Genomic DNA, 17,036 nt, shown 5'->3' with positions numbered 1-17,036 from the left:
ATGTTCTGCCCATGAATGGGTGAAAGTGAGAAGGTGCGGGAACCAGTGAAGTAGAAGGGGAGGTGGTGGTGCCCTGGTGTGAAACAGCAGCACATCGCAAAAACTGACGCTTTTCCAGAAATGTGAAATCTTAATGTGGGTTTGCTTTTTGATTTTGTTAAAAATATCTTCCTTTCATAGTAATTTGTGCTTCTTCTGTTAGTATATTTGCTGAGATAGTCTTTCAGAACGTCAGCAATTTGATGTCTGATTTGTAGTTCTGGTAGATGCTGGACAGGAGAGTTTGCACCAGAAAGGTCAGAACGCTGCTTTGCTTTGTGATGTGCACCTGAGAAACAAACTCGGGTGTCAAATGTGGACACAGCGATGGCTTTAGGTGCGTACACGGTGAATAAGTGAAGATGAAAATCCAACTAACCTAACAATTGCTGCTGGACATTCTAAACAGGCCGTATACCACAGAATGTGAGGAAAGTAACAGATGTCAGTACATTTGCAAATGGAGACCTATCAAAAGCAACAGTCTGTATGTGATGAGATGTATAATATATTCTACACAAATCATTTGACTCTGGATAGTGTTTTTCAAAATTTATGTATTTTAATTGACTGCTGGTTGGTTGTTTCGTTTGCAAAGCTGCTTGGGTAGGAGGAGGAGGAGGACCAGAGTCACCTGCCTGCAGCCAACCAGCCTTCACACAATCACAATGTCAGGGACTGGAAGGGACCTTGAAAGCTCATCCAGTCCAATCCCCCTGCCGGAGCAGGAACACCCAGATGAGGTTACACAGGAAGGTGTCCAGGCGGGTTTTGAATGTCTGCAGAGAAGGAGACTCCACAACCCCCCTGGGCAGCCTGGGCCAGTGTCTGTTACCCACGTGCCAGCAGTTTGAAAAGCCTGCAAACTGAGCAATGTGGCAGAGAAGCCAAGGATGGAATTCGTGTGCTAAGGACTGGGAGAGCAAGACGTAAAAGACCTTGATAGAACCAGCAGATCAGTTTAAAACAAACAAGGTGGCACTCCTTCACACAGGGGACTGCGGAAGGAGATAGTACCAGTACGTTTCAAAGGGGTTTAGGCATATTGCTGGTCTGCAGCTCCACGTATGGATTCTATGATGATGAGGCAGGACTGTGCGTGCTCTGGCCTGGGGACCAGAGTAACATGGGCTGGTTGGGAGAAGATGGACGGGCTCACGTGTGCTTTCCATGATGAGCATCTCTTTTTCCGTGGTCAGAGACAAACTTTGGCTCTTGATCCATGGCTCAGATGTTTGGCACAGCCCAGGACAGGGACGCTGAGTCGCAGTGACATCCTCAGGCCCTGCTCTGGGAAAAGGCAGGCGGGAGCGCGACTAAGCCAGAGCCTAAATGGCTTCTTAAAGACAAGGCTCCCAGCAAGTGTTACCTGGGCAGAGACCTCGCAGTCCCAACAACTTCAACTGCACCTTCCTCAGATGTTTGTCTGGGGGACCTGGTTTTATTCTTCATGGTTTACATCCAGACTTTACTACTAGAGTGGCATTTTATTTTGTTTACTCTGTTATCCTTGACTCCTGTAGATGTAGGATCTTATGTTCATGAGTCTATGTGGTTTCTTTCTAAAACATTGTTTATTCTGCTCAAACTCTGAGTTTCATTTGAAATTGGGTTTTTCTTTTTCTGTTTCCATACATTTTTCTCTGAACCATGGTTATAGTAATATTTCAAGTACATATTTGGTTTTGAAAAAGATGTATGTTAAAGTCCATGCTAAATATTACATAGATTGAAAATATGTTGCTACTTTTACATTTTCAGCCTGGTTTGGAATTTCAGAAACAAAAACAGATTAGAAAAATAATTACTAAGTTTTTTATTTGGTAACTTATGTAGAGGTTATTTATATCTGAAATGTTTCCTTTTTTTAAACCATAATGTTGTATATTCCAAGATGAAATCTTAGTTTAAGACTTGCAGTAGCAACTTTGTCATATATGAAAGCTTCATACTTATTTAGGTAACTAATACAGCTATGTTGCTGTTTTTCATTTTGTCATGGAGTCAGTCTGTGAATGCCATGAATCTATGGTAAGTAATGTAGAGTTAATGCACAATATATATAGGCAATGAAAGGTCTGTGTCATATAGTATAAGGTCACCATCATTAATTTTCAAATTACAAAAAGGGATTTGCTGTTTTGCGATCATCATTATTACAATATAATGTGTTGTGGATTCTGCCTGCACATAGAATGAACTGTGATCTTAATTAGAACTTTGACAAGCCTACTCCGATAAAATGATGAGATTATTCGTAATTGATGTCACAATCAATTACCAGTTAGTTCATCATGAATCTACTAACAGGTCTGGCCTTGGTGCTGGCCCCAGGATGTTGATGAGTGTGTGGCTGCCCTGTTCATGCTGTTACTGCGACAGGAGGGCAGATTTTCAGTCAACATCCTAATGACCTCTTTTGAAGTCTATTAAATTAATGACCCTGTCACATTGGTCTAACCTCTTACATCTTCATTTTGGATTTTTTGTTGCAAACCATTGTTTTTTGAGCACATGTTAGAACAGATACTTTGGAGCACTCCTTCTCATCCCTCCAAATCTGGCACTGTCTTATTAGATTTAATAAAAAATTAGTTCATTATACAGTCATGAAATACAGAACATTGAAATCAGAAAATTATACAGCAAACTGTGCTTAATACCATTCTGCTCTGTTTTCTTTCTACATTTCAATCTTGCTTAATCATAGGTGCCTAAAGGACACGTTTGGTTAGAAGGTGATAATCTCAGGAATTCTACAGACTCCAGGTGCTATGGACCTGTTCCTTACGGACTGATACGAGGACGCATTTGTTTTAAGGTATATATATATATTTATGGTTTCTAAAGTAGTGTCATTAATACAGTTTTAATGCGTGGTTGTTAGGTATTAAACTTTTGTCCTTAACTGTCTGGCCAAAGCGAATGTAAAGGAAAGCTTGAACATACCGGCCACTTGCTGTAAAAGGGGAATTCAGCAATAGTGGGTTCATTTCTTTGAGGGAGGACTTGTTATTGGAGTAGCACTCTTTGTGCAGTCATTGCCCTTGAAAACTAAATGAATTATTTTGCAAGCAAATCCAAACCTGGTGAAAACACAAACACACACACACACGCACACATATACACCCTACTGACTATACATTCCATCCTCAATTTGATTCTTGCCTCTGCAAAATGGTAGGAAAGGGCAGCTCCATATTGCACTGTTGTTGTGATTTGAGAAGTGCAGCTCCATAGTTCAAAGAGCAAAGCAGGAAAATGTTGTCATTCTGGGACTTACTTTACACATGTAGACTGGGCTTGCTGCTTTTTCAATGCAGTCTGTGAAAGAGCCCAAAGTCAAATCTGTGCCAGTGTAATTGTCCGCCACATTTTTATTTAAAAAAATCCTTTGAATTAATATCGTATTGTATAAACCTCCGTGATTCCTTCTCCTTCTGTTTCAACAATTCTACAGCTTTATCTCACGCTAAATTTGTTTCATATTATCTGCATTATTAATTTACTCATTTACCAAAAAGAAGAAACTAAGACAATTTCTTCTCCATAAAAAGTTTAATCTAAGAAACAAAGGACTTACAGACCAACCTTTAGAAAGCCAGATTTAAAATTATACCATTCAGAACAACAAAAAGGTTTTGAAAACTCCATATATTGCCAGACATCCACAATGTGCAGGGAAGATCAGATCTTTCGAGTTCAACCAAGTTTTAGGTACTTAATTTACATTTTTTATGAACACAACTTAGGACTTTTCAAAAAACCTTGCAGCTATTGACCATAATCACTGATTGCTTTACTAAACCTCGAATACCATGTCCCCCTCAGCCCCGCCGCCGAGTTTGGTCTGACCTCTGTTCTTTCTAAAGAACTAAAGCAAATGCTTTAGTTCTTCCCTGGTGTTTATTGAGCGCTCTCTGTTCCTTCTCTATATTGTCCGCCTTACCACGTACACCAGAGGAACAAATGCTGATTCTCAATAGGGCTATTTTTATGACCCAAGTTTTAGCTTGGATGATTAACTGCTAAAACAAAAATGATGCTAATATGCTGACAGCCCTCTTAATAAGAATGTGGTATTAATAATCCAACTGAAAAAAAACCTGCTTTACTAGTACAGAAAAAATGTTCACTGCTTTAATGGGACTGCTAAGAAATAATGCATATATTAAGAACCTATGTACGTGGACAGCCATAATTCTTCACGGTATCCCTCCACAGCAATAAATCTGTGTCCAGCTTGTAGCCCAACAAGGAGGATGTTTGGGAGACTTCAATGAAGTGATTGACAGGACTGAACCTGAAATTTAGCAAGCAGTAAACTCTGTAAAATGAATGGAACTCACACACAGATATTATACATTGAAGAAGCACTTCAGGACTCCAGAATATTGCCTGTTTGAAAAAATAGTACGCAATCACTTGATACTTAATCAAAATAATTACTTAACCAAATTTTATAGCGGTTGTTTTATGATGGTGCATAGGGTAGTGATTATTAACATTTTAATGAGATTTAAGTATATGGTGCCTAACAAAAGCAAAAATGAGTTTATTCTTCAAATGAATGTTTATAGTTGGGATTGTTTATGGTAATTCACAGTAGAATACAGTGATCTTGCTATTGTGTGTTGCTACTGAACATTACAGTGAACGGCGGCAGAATACAGCTCATCTGCATGGCGCTGGCTAATTAACAGACCACTGGCCAAGAAACCTAGATATGATTTTCAGTGTAGTCTGCTGGAGGTTTGGCTTCTCTTTCATGAAAAAGCCTTGAGAATGGAAGCTTACGTGGCGTCTTCATCTTCGAGTGGATTTTGGAGAAGCAGATTTAACAGTGCCTCTGAATGCTAAGCTACATTTTTAGTAATGGATACAAAAAAAAAATCAGATCTGGAAGTAATGGATTTCAACAGAAAAGAGTGAGCTTGAATATTTCAGCAACCTATAGAACATAAATGTTAATTCTCTCTGTGGCTTATCTGTGAAATTTAGATCTAAGATTCTCAGTCAATATTGGTGCACCAGTTTTTAACCCATACAGAAATAATGATACTTGATTATTACTGTCTCTTTTCTGGCCTGCTGCCATATCAACTGTGTTTGTTCTATAAAAAGGCCACTGAAATCAAAAGAGCTGCAGATTCAGTGAAAGCCGGGGGAGTCCCACACTGGCAGAACTCGTGCTTCACCCTGCCCTAGATAGGTTACCCTATGCATTCCTGGGCTTGGGCTTCATGTCAAAAATAGACGGGTAGTGTATCTTCAGAAGAGCTAGTTAGCCCCATTTATCCCCCATCCATCAGATCACATCTATGTAGGCCAAACCAAACAGGGCAAATAGCTGCTAATTGGACTTGCTAGTTTGAACTAACAAATCACAGTCAACTTCTGTCAGAACTTTAAAAATACTTGGGAACTACTACACACAGTGGCACGTCTTTGTTTCACACAGGCTTGTTCCATCTCCTTTCCGACCATGAGTACTGTTTCTCATTCTCTCCTGCATGCAGACAAGATAAAACATCATTTTCATTCTAACTCTACCACTAAGATTGCCGTGATGAATCTGAAACTAAATTGTCAAAACAATATTTAAAACTAATTGATTACTTTCAGTGAAAGAAAGTCAAGCTGCAATAGGTGTGATGTGAGGTGCCCAAAACGAGATTTGTGCTGTAGTGAATGGGCAAAGAAACTTCCTTCTCTGGGCCTTTACTCAGATCAGCTTAAATTTGTAATCTGGGATGTTCCTGTTCCCTTTTACTCTTGTTTGCCTTTGAGGCCACAGACTTGACACCCAGCCTGCAGCCAGCACAGCCCCACTGGAGAGCCCTGAATTCTGTAGCTTTGCTTCTAACCGAGATCACAAATATCATTCTCTTGCTGGTTTGTATCTTTATATATTTGTGTAGAACTTCAAATGGCTCACTGGCTAATACGCATATAGAGACCAGATGTTACCTCGGTGTATTTCTGTAGATCAGCAGATGTTCCTCAGGCTCGCTCCCAAAAAAAAAGTGTATTTTCTAAGAGACTTGCATAAGAGAGCTTCGAACCTTTTTCAGACCCACAGAACTTGAGGTCCTGAGAATGGACTCATCCTTCTGTCTTCCCGAGGGCCCAGGCAAAATCCACCCTTAGCTGGCTCTGTCTCCTCTGTCCTTAGTGCTGGGGACAAGTCGTGGGGTCTGAAATACTGACCTTGGCACTGTGCTTCCTCTTTTAAACAGAGAAAATTACTTTTTCACTGCACACAGAAAGCAGCAAAGGCCCCTTCTGTGCTGTAAATGTTCCATGAGCTCCATTAGAGTCAGCTGCTGTTCCTGGAAGGTGGCTGCGTACCATGCTTAAGATCAAATTCTAAGGAAAAATGAGCAAGATGAACATCTCACTAACAGATGCTTTGGGAATGAGGTAGCGCATCATCTTTCTCCATCTAGGTCACTTCATCCTGAGCAGGGGCTGTGAGGTTTTCACGGGATCAGAGCCACAACGGGCATTCATTCGTCAGCATCATCTCTTGCCCTTCTTCTTGCTGATTCCCTCGTGCCATCTTTGAATGAATGTGCAGCAAAGGGACACAGGCAAAGAAGACAAAGGACAAAGTGTAAAAGAATGTCCTTGATTCCCTATTACTTTTTTTTTTTGCATCCAAGACCGGCCTACATGTAATTAGTGAATGTTCAGATGAAAGTACTCCTGGGAGTGTTCTGTAGTATGAACAGCTATATAGTTAATTTCAGGAGATAAAGCTTTTTCTTACTGGTGAGCATCATCCTCTGACACTTGTGCTTGGACCTGGTCATGATTTGTGCTCCTTCCTTTTCCACGTACATTCCTGTTCTCAAAGAAGCCCCTTGGTTGAAAGCCCCTGATGGTGGAAGTCGCTCCACCCCTTTGTACCTATTGCATGATATATATTTACTTAGAAGCCTATGGAATTTTCTTCCAAGGTTTAGTGTTTGCGGTTCAAATGCTCTTCTTGAAAACACAAACGTACACCTCTGAGGTGGCTCAAAAACCATACTTTGTCTTTTTAGCTGGTTTACAAGCTAGAAAACTTTGAATTTAAAAGATATTTTCTAGATATTTATTTATTTCCGAGGCTGAAAAAATAATGCAAAAACTGTTGTGTATAAATTAGTGTTGTTTCCAGCCACTACGGAAGGATGATTCCTCCTAATACACGTTATTTATTACTCCTAGTAAAAGAAACAAACAAGTGAGAAAAGTTCATATACCCTGTCAACCAAAGAGCTAAAAAATTATGCAGTTTATGAAACAATTACAACAACAAATGAAAATGATGAACTTTTGAGTTGTGATAAAAATCTCTTGTAACTGTATTTTCTTTTACAGATATGGCCTCTGAATGACTTTGGATTTCTACGTGCAAGCCCCAACGGCCATAGATTTCTTGATGATTAAAAGATTTAAGTGACTATTGCCAGCTTTCATAATATTTTCTACTAAAATCAATGGAACTATTTTTGTTTAGAATAAACACAAGTATTACTTGCCAAAGATGTCTCTTTCTGAGATTACATCTAACTGGAAAGCGGGAATGATACACTGCTGTCATCAGCTAAAATGATAAACCTCTTAACACTGTTTCCTCTGGCTTTTCACAGTAAGTGCTTGGATTTATTAGAAAGTTTTGGTTTTTATGACAAGCCAAAGTCAGCAATGACTGAGAGTTAATTCTAAATGTGCTCATGGTGCAGAGGCATTGGACCTGCTCCTCGGCACCGAAACAATTGGCCTGTGAGATCTGCCAATTTCTGCCATCTCTTCCCAAGGCTCAAGTCCTTGTGAGGATGTAATGAAGTTAAATATTTAGCATAGAAAATGTTCCGGTTTCCCTTTATTCTTCATTATCTTCAAAGCATTCTCACATGTGTGCCTCCTGATTAAATTTTGTCATCTGAGCTGTTAAAAGAATTTAACCTAAGAGGTATGGCCCAAGGTGTAGCTGATATGGACTGAGATTGAAAGAAGCTTCTCTGTGGTTTGCTGGGAAAGAAATGTCATTTAGATCACGAGGTATATTCCAGCTGTACCAAACTCAGTGTTCTGTTCTGGAGGTTTTTAATAACTCCCCCTTCAGCTGCAGAAGGATGAAAAATCCCCATGTCTGGAGAGCTACGGTAGCAACGGGGCACGTTTCCTTTCTTAAGCTTGACTGAACTTGTTCTTGTGGTGCCCCCTTTTCTTTAACATACATTTCTTTAGCAGATGCTGTCCCCTGTTTGTCCAGTCTTTTAAAAAGTTCGTAACTCTTAATGGGCTTGATTGAAACAGTCATTGAAGGATCTCGATAACAAGGGAACATGTGTCACAACAAACCAAAGATACCTCTTTGGCTTCACTCTTGAAGACAGCGTAATTCCCACCACACCGACAGGAGAGAGTGTAACATTGTTCATCTGCCGAAAAAGCAAACAAAAAAGCCTTCAGTGCTTGAAAAGAATCAGGAATTTATTCTGGATTTTCTTCCCAAAGCTGTTCTTAATAACAACTGACCTCCCACTGCTGGGTTGTAAATATCAGTACCTGTGCTACCATTTGTTGCTTAAAATATTATACTCTTAAAATGTGCCGGTGGCTGTGAGACATTCTTACACCAAACAGCCAGGGTCAGTGTAGTCTGTTTAAAATAGCAAATAATGAAAAGGTGCACATCAGTGAAACGGGTATTAAAAGAAAAAACGAGGAGGTGTTAGTCATACATGTGACAGATCAAGGATGTTTCCAAACCAGACTGCTAACCCAGGAAACAATAATAAACCAGAAGAAAGCAGATACCATCAGCCATTCATTCAAAAAGTAAGTAAATTATAAAAGTGAGAGTAATATAATGAAAAGGAGTAACACACTATCAGATGAAAAAAATCTGTATGAAGACACTTGCATTCTACCATCACAGCAAGAGCAAGAAGATACATGAGAGATTTGGGAAGAAGCTGGAAATCTAAATACTCCATTATACTACAAGAAGAGAACAAGGTGAGAAGTGGTACTGCAAGCGGGGCAGGGAAGAGATGAAGAAGGAATGCAAAAGGAGGCTCACAGAAAGTGAAGTTCCAATTCAGGTAATCACAGAGAACAGCTAAATCTGAGGAAAATATATAAAAATTGTAGAACATGCGATACGACAACATAAAAGTATAAGATGCAGATGAAAGGCACTCCTACCTTCATTCCAGGACATTTCCTCCAGATAAATTTGTGCATGCAATGGCCATTCGTTTGCCAGATTTTCTTCTATAAAGAAAACATGATCAATGTTCAACCTCGGTAACATACAGGTTCGTGTTTCTTCCTGATACATTAACAGTTTTAGATACCTAGCAGTCAATCGGGTCCCTACTAGAGAGTCACACCTAGACCACGTTATCAGTTAAAAATGCAGTTCTCTAAAACTTTAGTTTCTCTATCTCTGCAGAAGCTGGAAAATGTACTGTAGCCAAGAGAAGCAAATGCTCAAGATGTGTTACTGAAATCAAGACACTACTGAAACCAGTACTTTTCCACATCCTAAACAATTTATGTGTAATCGGGGGCAAACTTTTGTTTTGCTGGAGACATGTTTTACAAGCCTGGCTGTAACTACAGCTCCACAAGCTGCAGCTGTGAATGTCTGTGGAGCTGTACTTTGCACAATCTCAGGTTGGCTGGGGTCAGAAGGGACCTCTCAAGATCCCCTAATCCAAACCCCTGCACACGCAGGGTCACCGAGGGCAGGTTGCCCAGGACTATGTGCAGCCACATCTTAAATATCTTCAATATCTCCACAGATGGCGACTCCACGATCTCTCTTAGGCAACCTGCTCTCCTTTAGAAAGGTGAAGCCAAATAAACCCCTCGCCCAATAGGCACCAAGTAAATGTTAGAGTTACGTGTGAGAACACCACCAAGATTCCTGCAAAATGATATTCCTAACAAAAGATAAATGAAAAATGTTCTTAGGGACAGATCAGTCCAAGTGTTCTTCTACAAGAAACAATCTCTCAGCAAAGAAAGGTCAGTGCTGGCCTCTGCCCATGACATCTGTTGCCATCTGATCCCCGATGTTCTCCCAACATTGAGTACAGCATGAAATGAAAAGTGTACAATACAATTGAAATTATCAGTGCAAACTGTGCAACACAAATTGGTTTTTGCAATTCGTCTGATGTATGGAGTTCACACCAAGTTCTTTAACTTGACAATGTAAGTTTTTGTCAACAAAGTCACAAGTGAAGCCATAAAAGGTAATATATATATATTAAAAAAAAGAGACATAAACCCCTTACAACTTACTACACAAAACCTCTGAGCTGCTGCCCAACACCTGGAAGCTCCAATTCCCCAAATGCTGGATTTTAAACAGCCAGAAATGCCTGAAAGCTGATCTTCAGCATATACACAGAAAAGCCTTAGATTTGGCAAGACTCGGGAGCTCAGTGCTTCTTTAAGGTTTGTTGTTATTGAGTAAGTAGGTGTTCCTTCTCTTGGATCAGTGAGTTTTTAAGGAAGTTTTATAGTTTAATAACATCAAGCATTCTATGGCATGTAGTGTTGTCTGCGGCTTTCTGTGAAAGGTAAGTTGGCAGTGAAAGAATTTCCTGTTCAGAGCTATTTATTGAGCACTTGCTGTCAACGGCCCAGATTATTTTAGGTTATTTTAATTCCCAAGGGACTGCCCAACCTAATTGATTGTAGGGTATTCCAAATGGTTTCCAGCTTCTTCTACATTAACTGCTCTTTGGACTGAAAAGCAGAAATAGGGGACTTTGCAAGTACCTCCTCCAATAATACCCCAGACAAACTGCACATCTCCAACCTTAATCTCACCAGATACTGGAGTATTTCCTTCTTTATCAACAATTGATTGCAACCACCTTATTCTTTAAAAGCTGATCTCAGATTTTGAACAGGGAAGTAGTGGCTCGGAATAGACATGCATCAACATTCATATATAACTCTGTAAAGCAAGCTACTTGCATGTAAGATTCCTCTCATGTAGCTAAGAAGTGTAAGTTGCTGCAAAGAAGTTTACAACTGCTATGAAAGTATAATCCTAGCAATAGCTAATCACAGCTTTCTCTATAATTGATTATCTAAGTTAACTTCAAAATCTAACCAACCTGTTGTTCTGGAGTTTTGTTTTGTCTTCCTTTTAGGGCTCTATCAGTTTTAAGAGTATTACAGGTAGAAGCATTAATGTAATGTAGCTGTAGGGAAATGTTATAACTATCCTTATGTGCAAGTAGTGGGGGGAAGAGCTGGCACTTACATGTTGGGATTTTAAGTAGGAAATTTAAGGCCAGCTTAAAATCAAACAAACAAAAACCAACCAACCAAACAAACCCCACTCACAAACCAACAAACACAAAACCCCCAACCACCAAATATTAAATCTCAGTCTTTGTTTTGCAACTAAATGACTGTTCTAATTGTCACTGGAATGTACATTATATATCCTTGAGAATGAGCCTCATCTAAACTGGTTTTAATGAAGGAGATTAAAGCAAATCAGACACACTGCAAATAATGACAGAATCAATACAGCCTCTGTGATGTCACCTTTGCTGAACACCTATTCTGTAATGAAAAGGTCGGAATTAAAAGCAAATTAACCCGCTCACACCTAATGCTTTACTGCTGTTGAACGGGTCCTCCGCGGACAAACTGGAAGATGGATGCTTTCAATTACAAGAGCCATAGGTAATGTTTTAGTTATAGAAAATATCGACATTTTCTTAGCGCCTGATCAGAACATTACTTAACTGTGTGAAATGCTCAAAATAAAAGGTCAGATGGTTTTAACTCACACCAAATACCTCTAATGTTACTTGGAGTTGGTCTGATACAGTCTCATAGCTACAAAATATGAGAGTGGGAGTGGTGAATGTCCTGAAAACAGCCACAAAACCACTCAGACGCCTTTTCTCCAGCAAGTGAAGTCAAGACTCCTCATCCTCTTCTTTCAAGAATAAAAAACAGCAGAGATCAAAATGAAATCTGTCTACCTACCTACCTGCAGGTTCTTCATTGTGTAGAAGATGACAATACTATAGCTGTGAGAGCAGTACGAAAAAGGCAAGTGCTTCCTGTTATACCTTCTGTTTTGTTTTTATTTTTGAATACTGGCAAGAAAAATTCTTGAAGGAAAATGGTCTGTTAGGTTGCAGGAAGAACAGACTTCCCAAGCTTCATTTACAGGCAGCAAAAAAATGAGTTAGAAAGAAAGCAGGTTTTCCTATTTGGAATTCACAAAGCAGGATTTCATTCAGGTCAAGTTTTGTAGGACTGGAGGTAGAGGGCTGAGTCATACCCTGCTGGCAGAAAATACAAGAAGGGCAGACGGAACATACGCCACCATGAAGAGAACTGGTGAGATGCTATGGAAAAGGTGGCTGAGGAAAAGTCTGCCCTCTCTTCTCTTCCAAATGTAATACAATATGAAGCCTGGGAAAGAGAATTTCAACCAAGATTTTCTAATTCATTACTGAAATTGTAATAATAATAATAATGATAATAATGATGATGATGATAATATCAGGCAAAATTAATCACTCACACAATTCCCAGCCTGAATTGAGATTATTATTCCTAGTCTAGTGCTCGAGTCTGAAAGAGTCTTAGTGGTTACCTTAAAAGATGTAAATTTTCCATTAGTACTCCTGAGTCAGTCTCCAAACTTGGCACATAATCCAGTAACCATTCTCATCACTCAGTTTTCTGTACTGCATTTATTTTCTTATCTGGTTCAAGAGCAACTTTGTTTGCAGAGTTGGACGAAGTTTTTTGACTTTTTAGTTTTATTAAATGCGCACTACCCAATCTACTATACCGTAAGACAGCAGAAACAGATTTAGTCACATATTTAACAGGAGAGGCACAGCCCAGCGTGAGGTTGGAGAGCTCACACGCAGGACTACAAACCTAATGGTTTTCACAGGGCCTGTTTAATGACTTTAATACTTTTTGTGCTCTTACTTCATCTACATCGTCATTATTACAGCTGGGACTCCTCGTTAGTGGTTCTCTGAAGTGAACTGCTGTCTGATTTTCACTCCCTTGATGGAGATGAAGTTATTTAAGAGCGGCATTGTTACCAGCACCACTTCTGTGGCCGGCTGACTTACATGTGATGTTTGCTCGCGCTGTACAACTCTGTGTGCCTTGTACTTACTGAAACATGTTGCGGAATGTACAGGGAATATTGTGCAGACCTGATCATCTACCAGAACTTGAAAAACAAATGTTAATTCCCAAGAAGTCCAGCCTGCCTGGCTTTGCCGTCTATTGGATTTGTCTGACAACAAGAGGTGAAAGGATTCCGCAGCTCCATTGTCTCAACTGTGGGATCTGAGAAAACACTGGCAGGCTCATCAGAGAGGTTTATGAGCCTGCAATTCAAAGAGATTAAAAGGAAAAATCTACTGAGGTTCTTTCAGGCTACAGAACAACATTAAATAACTATTAGCAGCCTGGTTCAGTAAAGCTTTACTAGAGCCCTTGCTGGGTCATTCACAAATTGTAAAAGAGGAAAGGTATTTAAGTTTCACTTGAGGATACAATAAATATTTCTTGGGCTATTTAAGGCTGAGTTTTAGGGAAAGGGTTGCAAGCAGTAAATGGAAATTTAACCCTTTTAACAGTTTATGGGAATAGTAAAAAGAGTCATAATACTTAAAAGATTTTTCTGGCTCTTTATCATAGATTCCTAGTATTGATTTTTTTAGAAAACCAAACACATAATTTAAAATGTTCAAGATATATATTTTCAAACAAATACTGTTCATAGTATCTACTTAGTATAACAGTCATCACAGTACTCAAAACCTACATGTTTTCACAAGTTAACTCTTTCTAATACGCTATATAGGTTTTTAACAATTACCAGAGTGGTTTGCATTAATTTAAAATAATGATTCGATTTGAAATTTTAAAAAAAAGTGATAAGAATTCTCATAACAAAAAGCTAAAAAAAAGAAAACCAAAAAAATTCCTGCTTCACTTGTAGCCAGTGCAGATCAGAATTAACTCAGAGACCATGGCCAAAGGCTCGTGTTCCAGCACTAGCTGAGGGTCTACAGCCATAAAATCCACAGCTAGTGAAGGCATAGACGCTTCTGTCACTTGGAGTAGAACCTGGCACACTGAAAAGCCTAAGTTAATGGGCATGTTAAAAAATCCATTTCTTTACTTAAAAGGAATTTTCTTACCAAGAAACAACTAAAATATGGTTGGTTTTTTCTTTTTTCCTTTTTTACAAGAATGCACTCAAGGTGTTTAATTGCTATTAGAAGCATTTTTGTAGGCTTCTGTCTTGCTTCTCCTGCTTATTCTCGCTGTGGATTTGTAAGGTTATTCTTCTGGCATCCTGTTTGCCAAATTACATAAGGTACCTTGATGTCTCAGAGAGAATCATCACTTCATTGCTGGAGCAGGAGGGGATGCTGGATTAATGGGAACGTGACCATCTCCAAGCCAGATTTTTCAGTTTACTGTACCGGGGAGGAATGGGGCAGGAGGAGGTACCTTCAATTTAACTTGGGGTTTTCATTTCCTAATTTACAACCACACCTGTGTACAACCCTCTTTCTAAACCTGCAGTAGAAACTGAAGACACATCCTCAAAGATATTTCAGGTTTCAAAGAGATCGGTATTGCCAGTGAAATCTGAATTAGCGTCCAGATGTTTTAAAATGAGCTATGTTAGGCTAATGAAAGATGTTTGCTGTGCCTTACTGCCTAAAGGGAAGGTACAGAGAGGATGGAGCCACTTGTTCTCAGAGACAAAAGGCACAAGCTGGAACACCAGCAATTCCAGTTGGGACTTGTAATTCCTTATGTCTAAGAAATGAACCCAGAACAAAAGCAGAATGGTGCTGGAATACGTATTCGTGTTTGAAAACTGCACCTGCAATGTTCTTCTAAAAATGTGATCTAAAAATTGGAAATCGGAAGGCAGTTTGTGCTGAGATGTGAGAGCTCCTACTGGTGATTACACCCCCCACCCTATAAACACTTCTGCTTTATGGACACCTGTGTCCATCATCACATAAAAACATATTACCCTAGATAGGACCTCACTGGAGCCATACGTGGGAAACCTCCTGGATTCTTAAATTCCTCCACCCTCTGCCCAAAAACATATACAAAGCAACTGGTTTTAGTGTCAATCCCACTACTAGCTTTGAATTATTTGCTACATCTTGTGTCAGAAATTAATCAAAGTCACCAGTATATTGATTTAATTTTAAATTGTGACCCTTCTGTTAACCATTCAATCATTAATAATTAAAATGTAAAATGAATTAGTAAAATAAATTATCTTAATTATGTGATTGTCTAGATACACAGTTCCTTTGCTTTAAGTCAACAAAAATCCACTAAAGTTGCAGGGCTGCTACTCCGAGGGACCTCGACAGGACACAGAAATGGGCTGACACGGACATCAATGGGTTTGACAAAGATTAAGTTCTGCTTTGGGGACAGAGCCTGCCGCACCAGTACAGGCAGGAGACAACTGGTTGGAAAGTGCTTTTCCAGGACAGGAACTGAGGGTCCCGGGGGACAGAGCTTGACGCAAGTCAGCAGGACATTCCTGCAGCAAAGGCCACCCCACGCTGGGCCGTGGTTGCAAGCGGGGAGCCAGCAGCTCAAGGACATGATGTTCTTCTTCTCTACCCAGCACCTAACGAGATCGCATCTGAAGTCCTGTGTCCAGTTTTCACACAATCACAGAATGACTGGGGTTGGAAGGGACCTCTGGAGATCATCCAGTCCAAGCCACCTGCTAAAGCAGGTTCACCAGAGCAGATCACACAGGAAGGTGTCCAGGTGGGTTTGAATGTCTCCAGAGAAGGAGACTCCACAACCTCTTTGGGCAGCCTGGTCCAGGGCTCTGGCACCTTCGAAGTAAAGAAGTTTCTCCTCATATTCACATGGAACCTCCTGTGCTTCAGTCTGTGCTTATTGCCCCTCATCCTGTCGTTGGGCACCACTGAAAAGAGTCTGGTCCCATCCTCTTTGACACTCACCCTTGAGATATTTATAAACATCGATGAGATCCACTCTCAGCTTCTCTTCTCCAGGCTGAACAGACCCAGTTCTCTTAGTATCTCTTAGTAAGAAAGGTGCTCTAGGCCCCCAGTCATCTTCATAGCCCACTGCTGGACTCCCTCCAGTAATTCCTTGTCCTTAAACTGGGGAGCCCAGAACTGGACACAACTCCAGATGCAGCCTCATCAGAGGGGGAGGATGAACCTCCCTCAGCCTACTGGTCACGCTCTACTTAATGCCCCGCAAGTACCATTGGCCTTCTTGGCCACAAGGGCACGTTGTTAACTCATGGTCAACCTGTTGTCGACCAGAAGTCCCAAGTCCTTTTCTGCAGTGCTCCCCAGTCTGGAGGAGCAGGGGGACCCCCTGGTCTCCCCAGTACAAAGCACCGCCATACAGGAGCAAGTCCAGTGCAATGTCAGCACGGTCAGGGGTTGGGACACACAAGGAGAGGCCAAAAGAACACGGGCGTCTCATTGTCTACAGCCACCTAATGGGAGGGTGTAGAGAAGACTTCTCAGAGGCACACAATGGAAGGATGAGAAGTGATAGGCACTGACTCCATAGAAGGAAAACATGTTTGGTAGGGTTTGGTTTTTGTTTGCATTGTTTTGGTTTGTTTGTTTAGTTTTTTTCTGCTATGAGGTTGTTCAAACACTGGAGCAGGCGGCCCAGAGCAGCTCTGCAATCTCCATCCTTGGAGATATTAAAAACCAGGCTGGAGAAGATCTGAGCAACTGACCTCTGGGGACTTGCTTTGAGTAGGAGATTGATCTAGATGACCTACATGATTCTCTGATTCTGTGAATAGTTTTTTATTCTTTCAAATTGTGACATAAAAGCACGAACTTTCAGGGTAATGTGAAAAACATAAACCATTTCTTTTTCCAAGCTAAAGTCACTGAAAGTTTTTTGGTAATTTGGTAACT

At 40.2% G+C, this 17,036-nt stretch overlaps 2 protein-coding genes across 2 annotated transcripts in view; one reads left to right on the top strand and one right to left on the bottom strand.

The window, feature by feature from the left end:
• The window catches only part of IMMP1L (inner mitochondrial membrane peptidase subunit 1), a 34,884-nt gene extending 27,312 nt beyond the window's left edge, over window positions 1-7,572 (top strand). The window contains exons 5-6 of the mRNA XM_065839338.2: window positions 2,750-2,860; window positions 7,408-7,572. Coding sequence (XP_065695410.1) covers window positions 2,750-2,860; window positions 7,408-7,476 — 180 coding nt within the window. The 3' untranslated portion in view covers window positions 7,477-7,572. The remainder of the gene's footprint in view (window positions 1-2,749; window positions 2,861-7,407) is intronic.
• Window positions 3,579-17,036, bottom strand: part of DNAJC24 (DnaJ heat shock protein family (Hsp40) member C24) — a 39,285-nt gene continuing 25,827 nt past the window's right edge. Inside the window, exons 4-5 of the mRNA XM_065839339.2 lie at window positions 9,244-9,312; window positions 3,579-8,474 (exon numbers count right to left, since the gene is read on the bottom strand). Of these exons, the coding sequence (XP_065695411.1) occupies window positions 8,350-8,474; window positions 9,244-9,312 (194 nt within the window). The 3' untranslated portion in view covers window positions 3,579-8,349. The remainder of the gene's footprint in view (window positions 8,475-9,243; window positions 9,313-17,036) is intronic.

Source organism: Patagioenas fasciata, chromosome 5, assembly GCF_037038585.1.
Source record: "Patagioenas fasciata isolate bPatFas1 chromosome 5, bPatFas1.hap1, whole genome shotgun sequence".
NCBI classification, from domain to species: domain Eukaryota; kingdom Metazoa; phylum Chordata; class Aves; order Columbiformes; family Columbidae; genus Patagioenas; species Patagioenas fasciata.
Note: the sequence above shows the minus strand (reverse complement) of the source record. Positions and strands in the feature narration are given on the sequence as shown.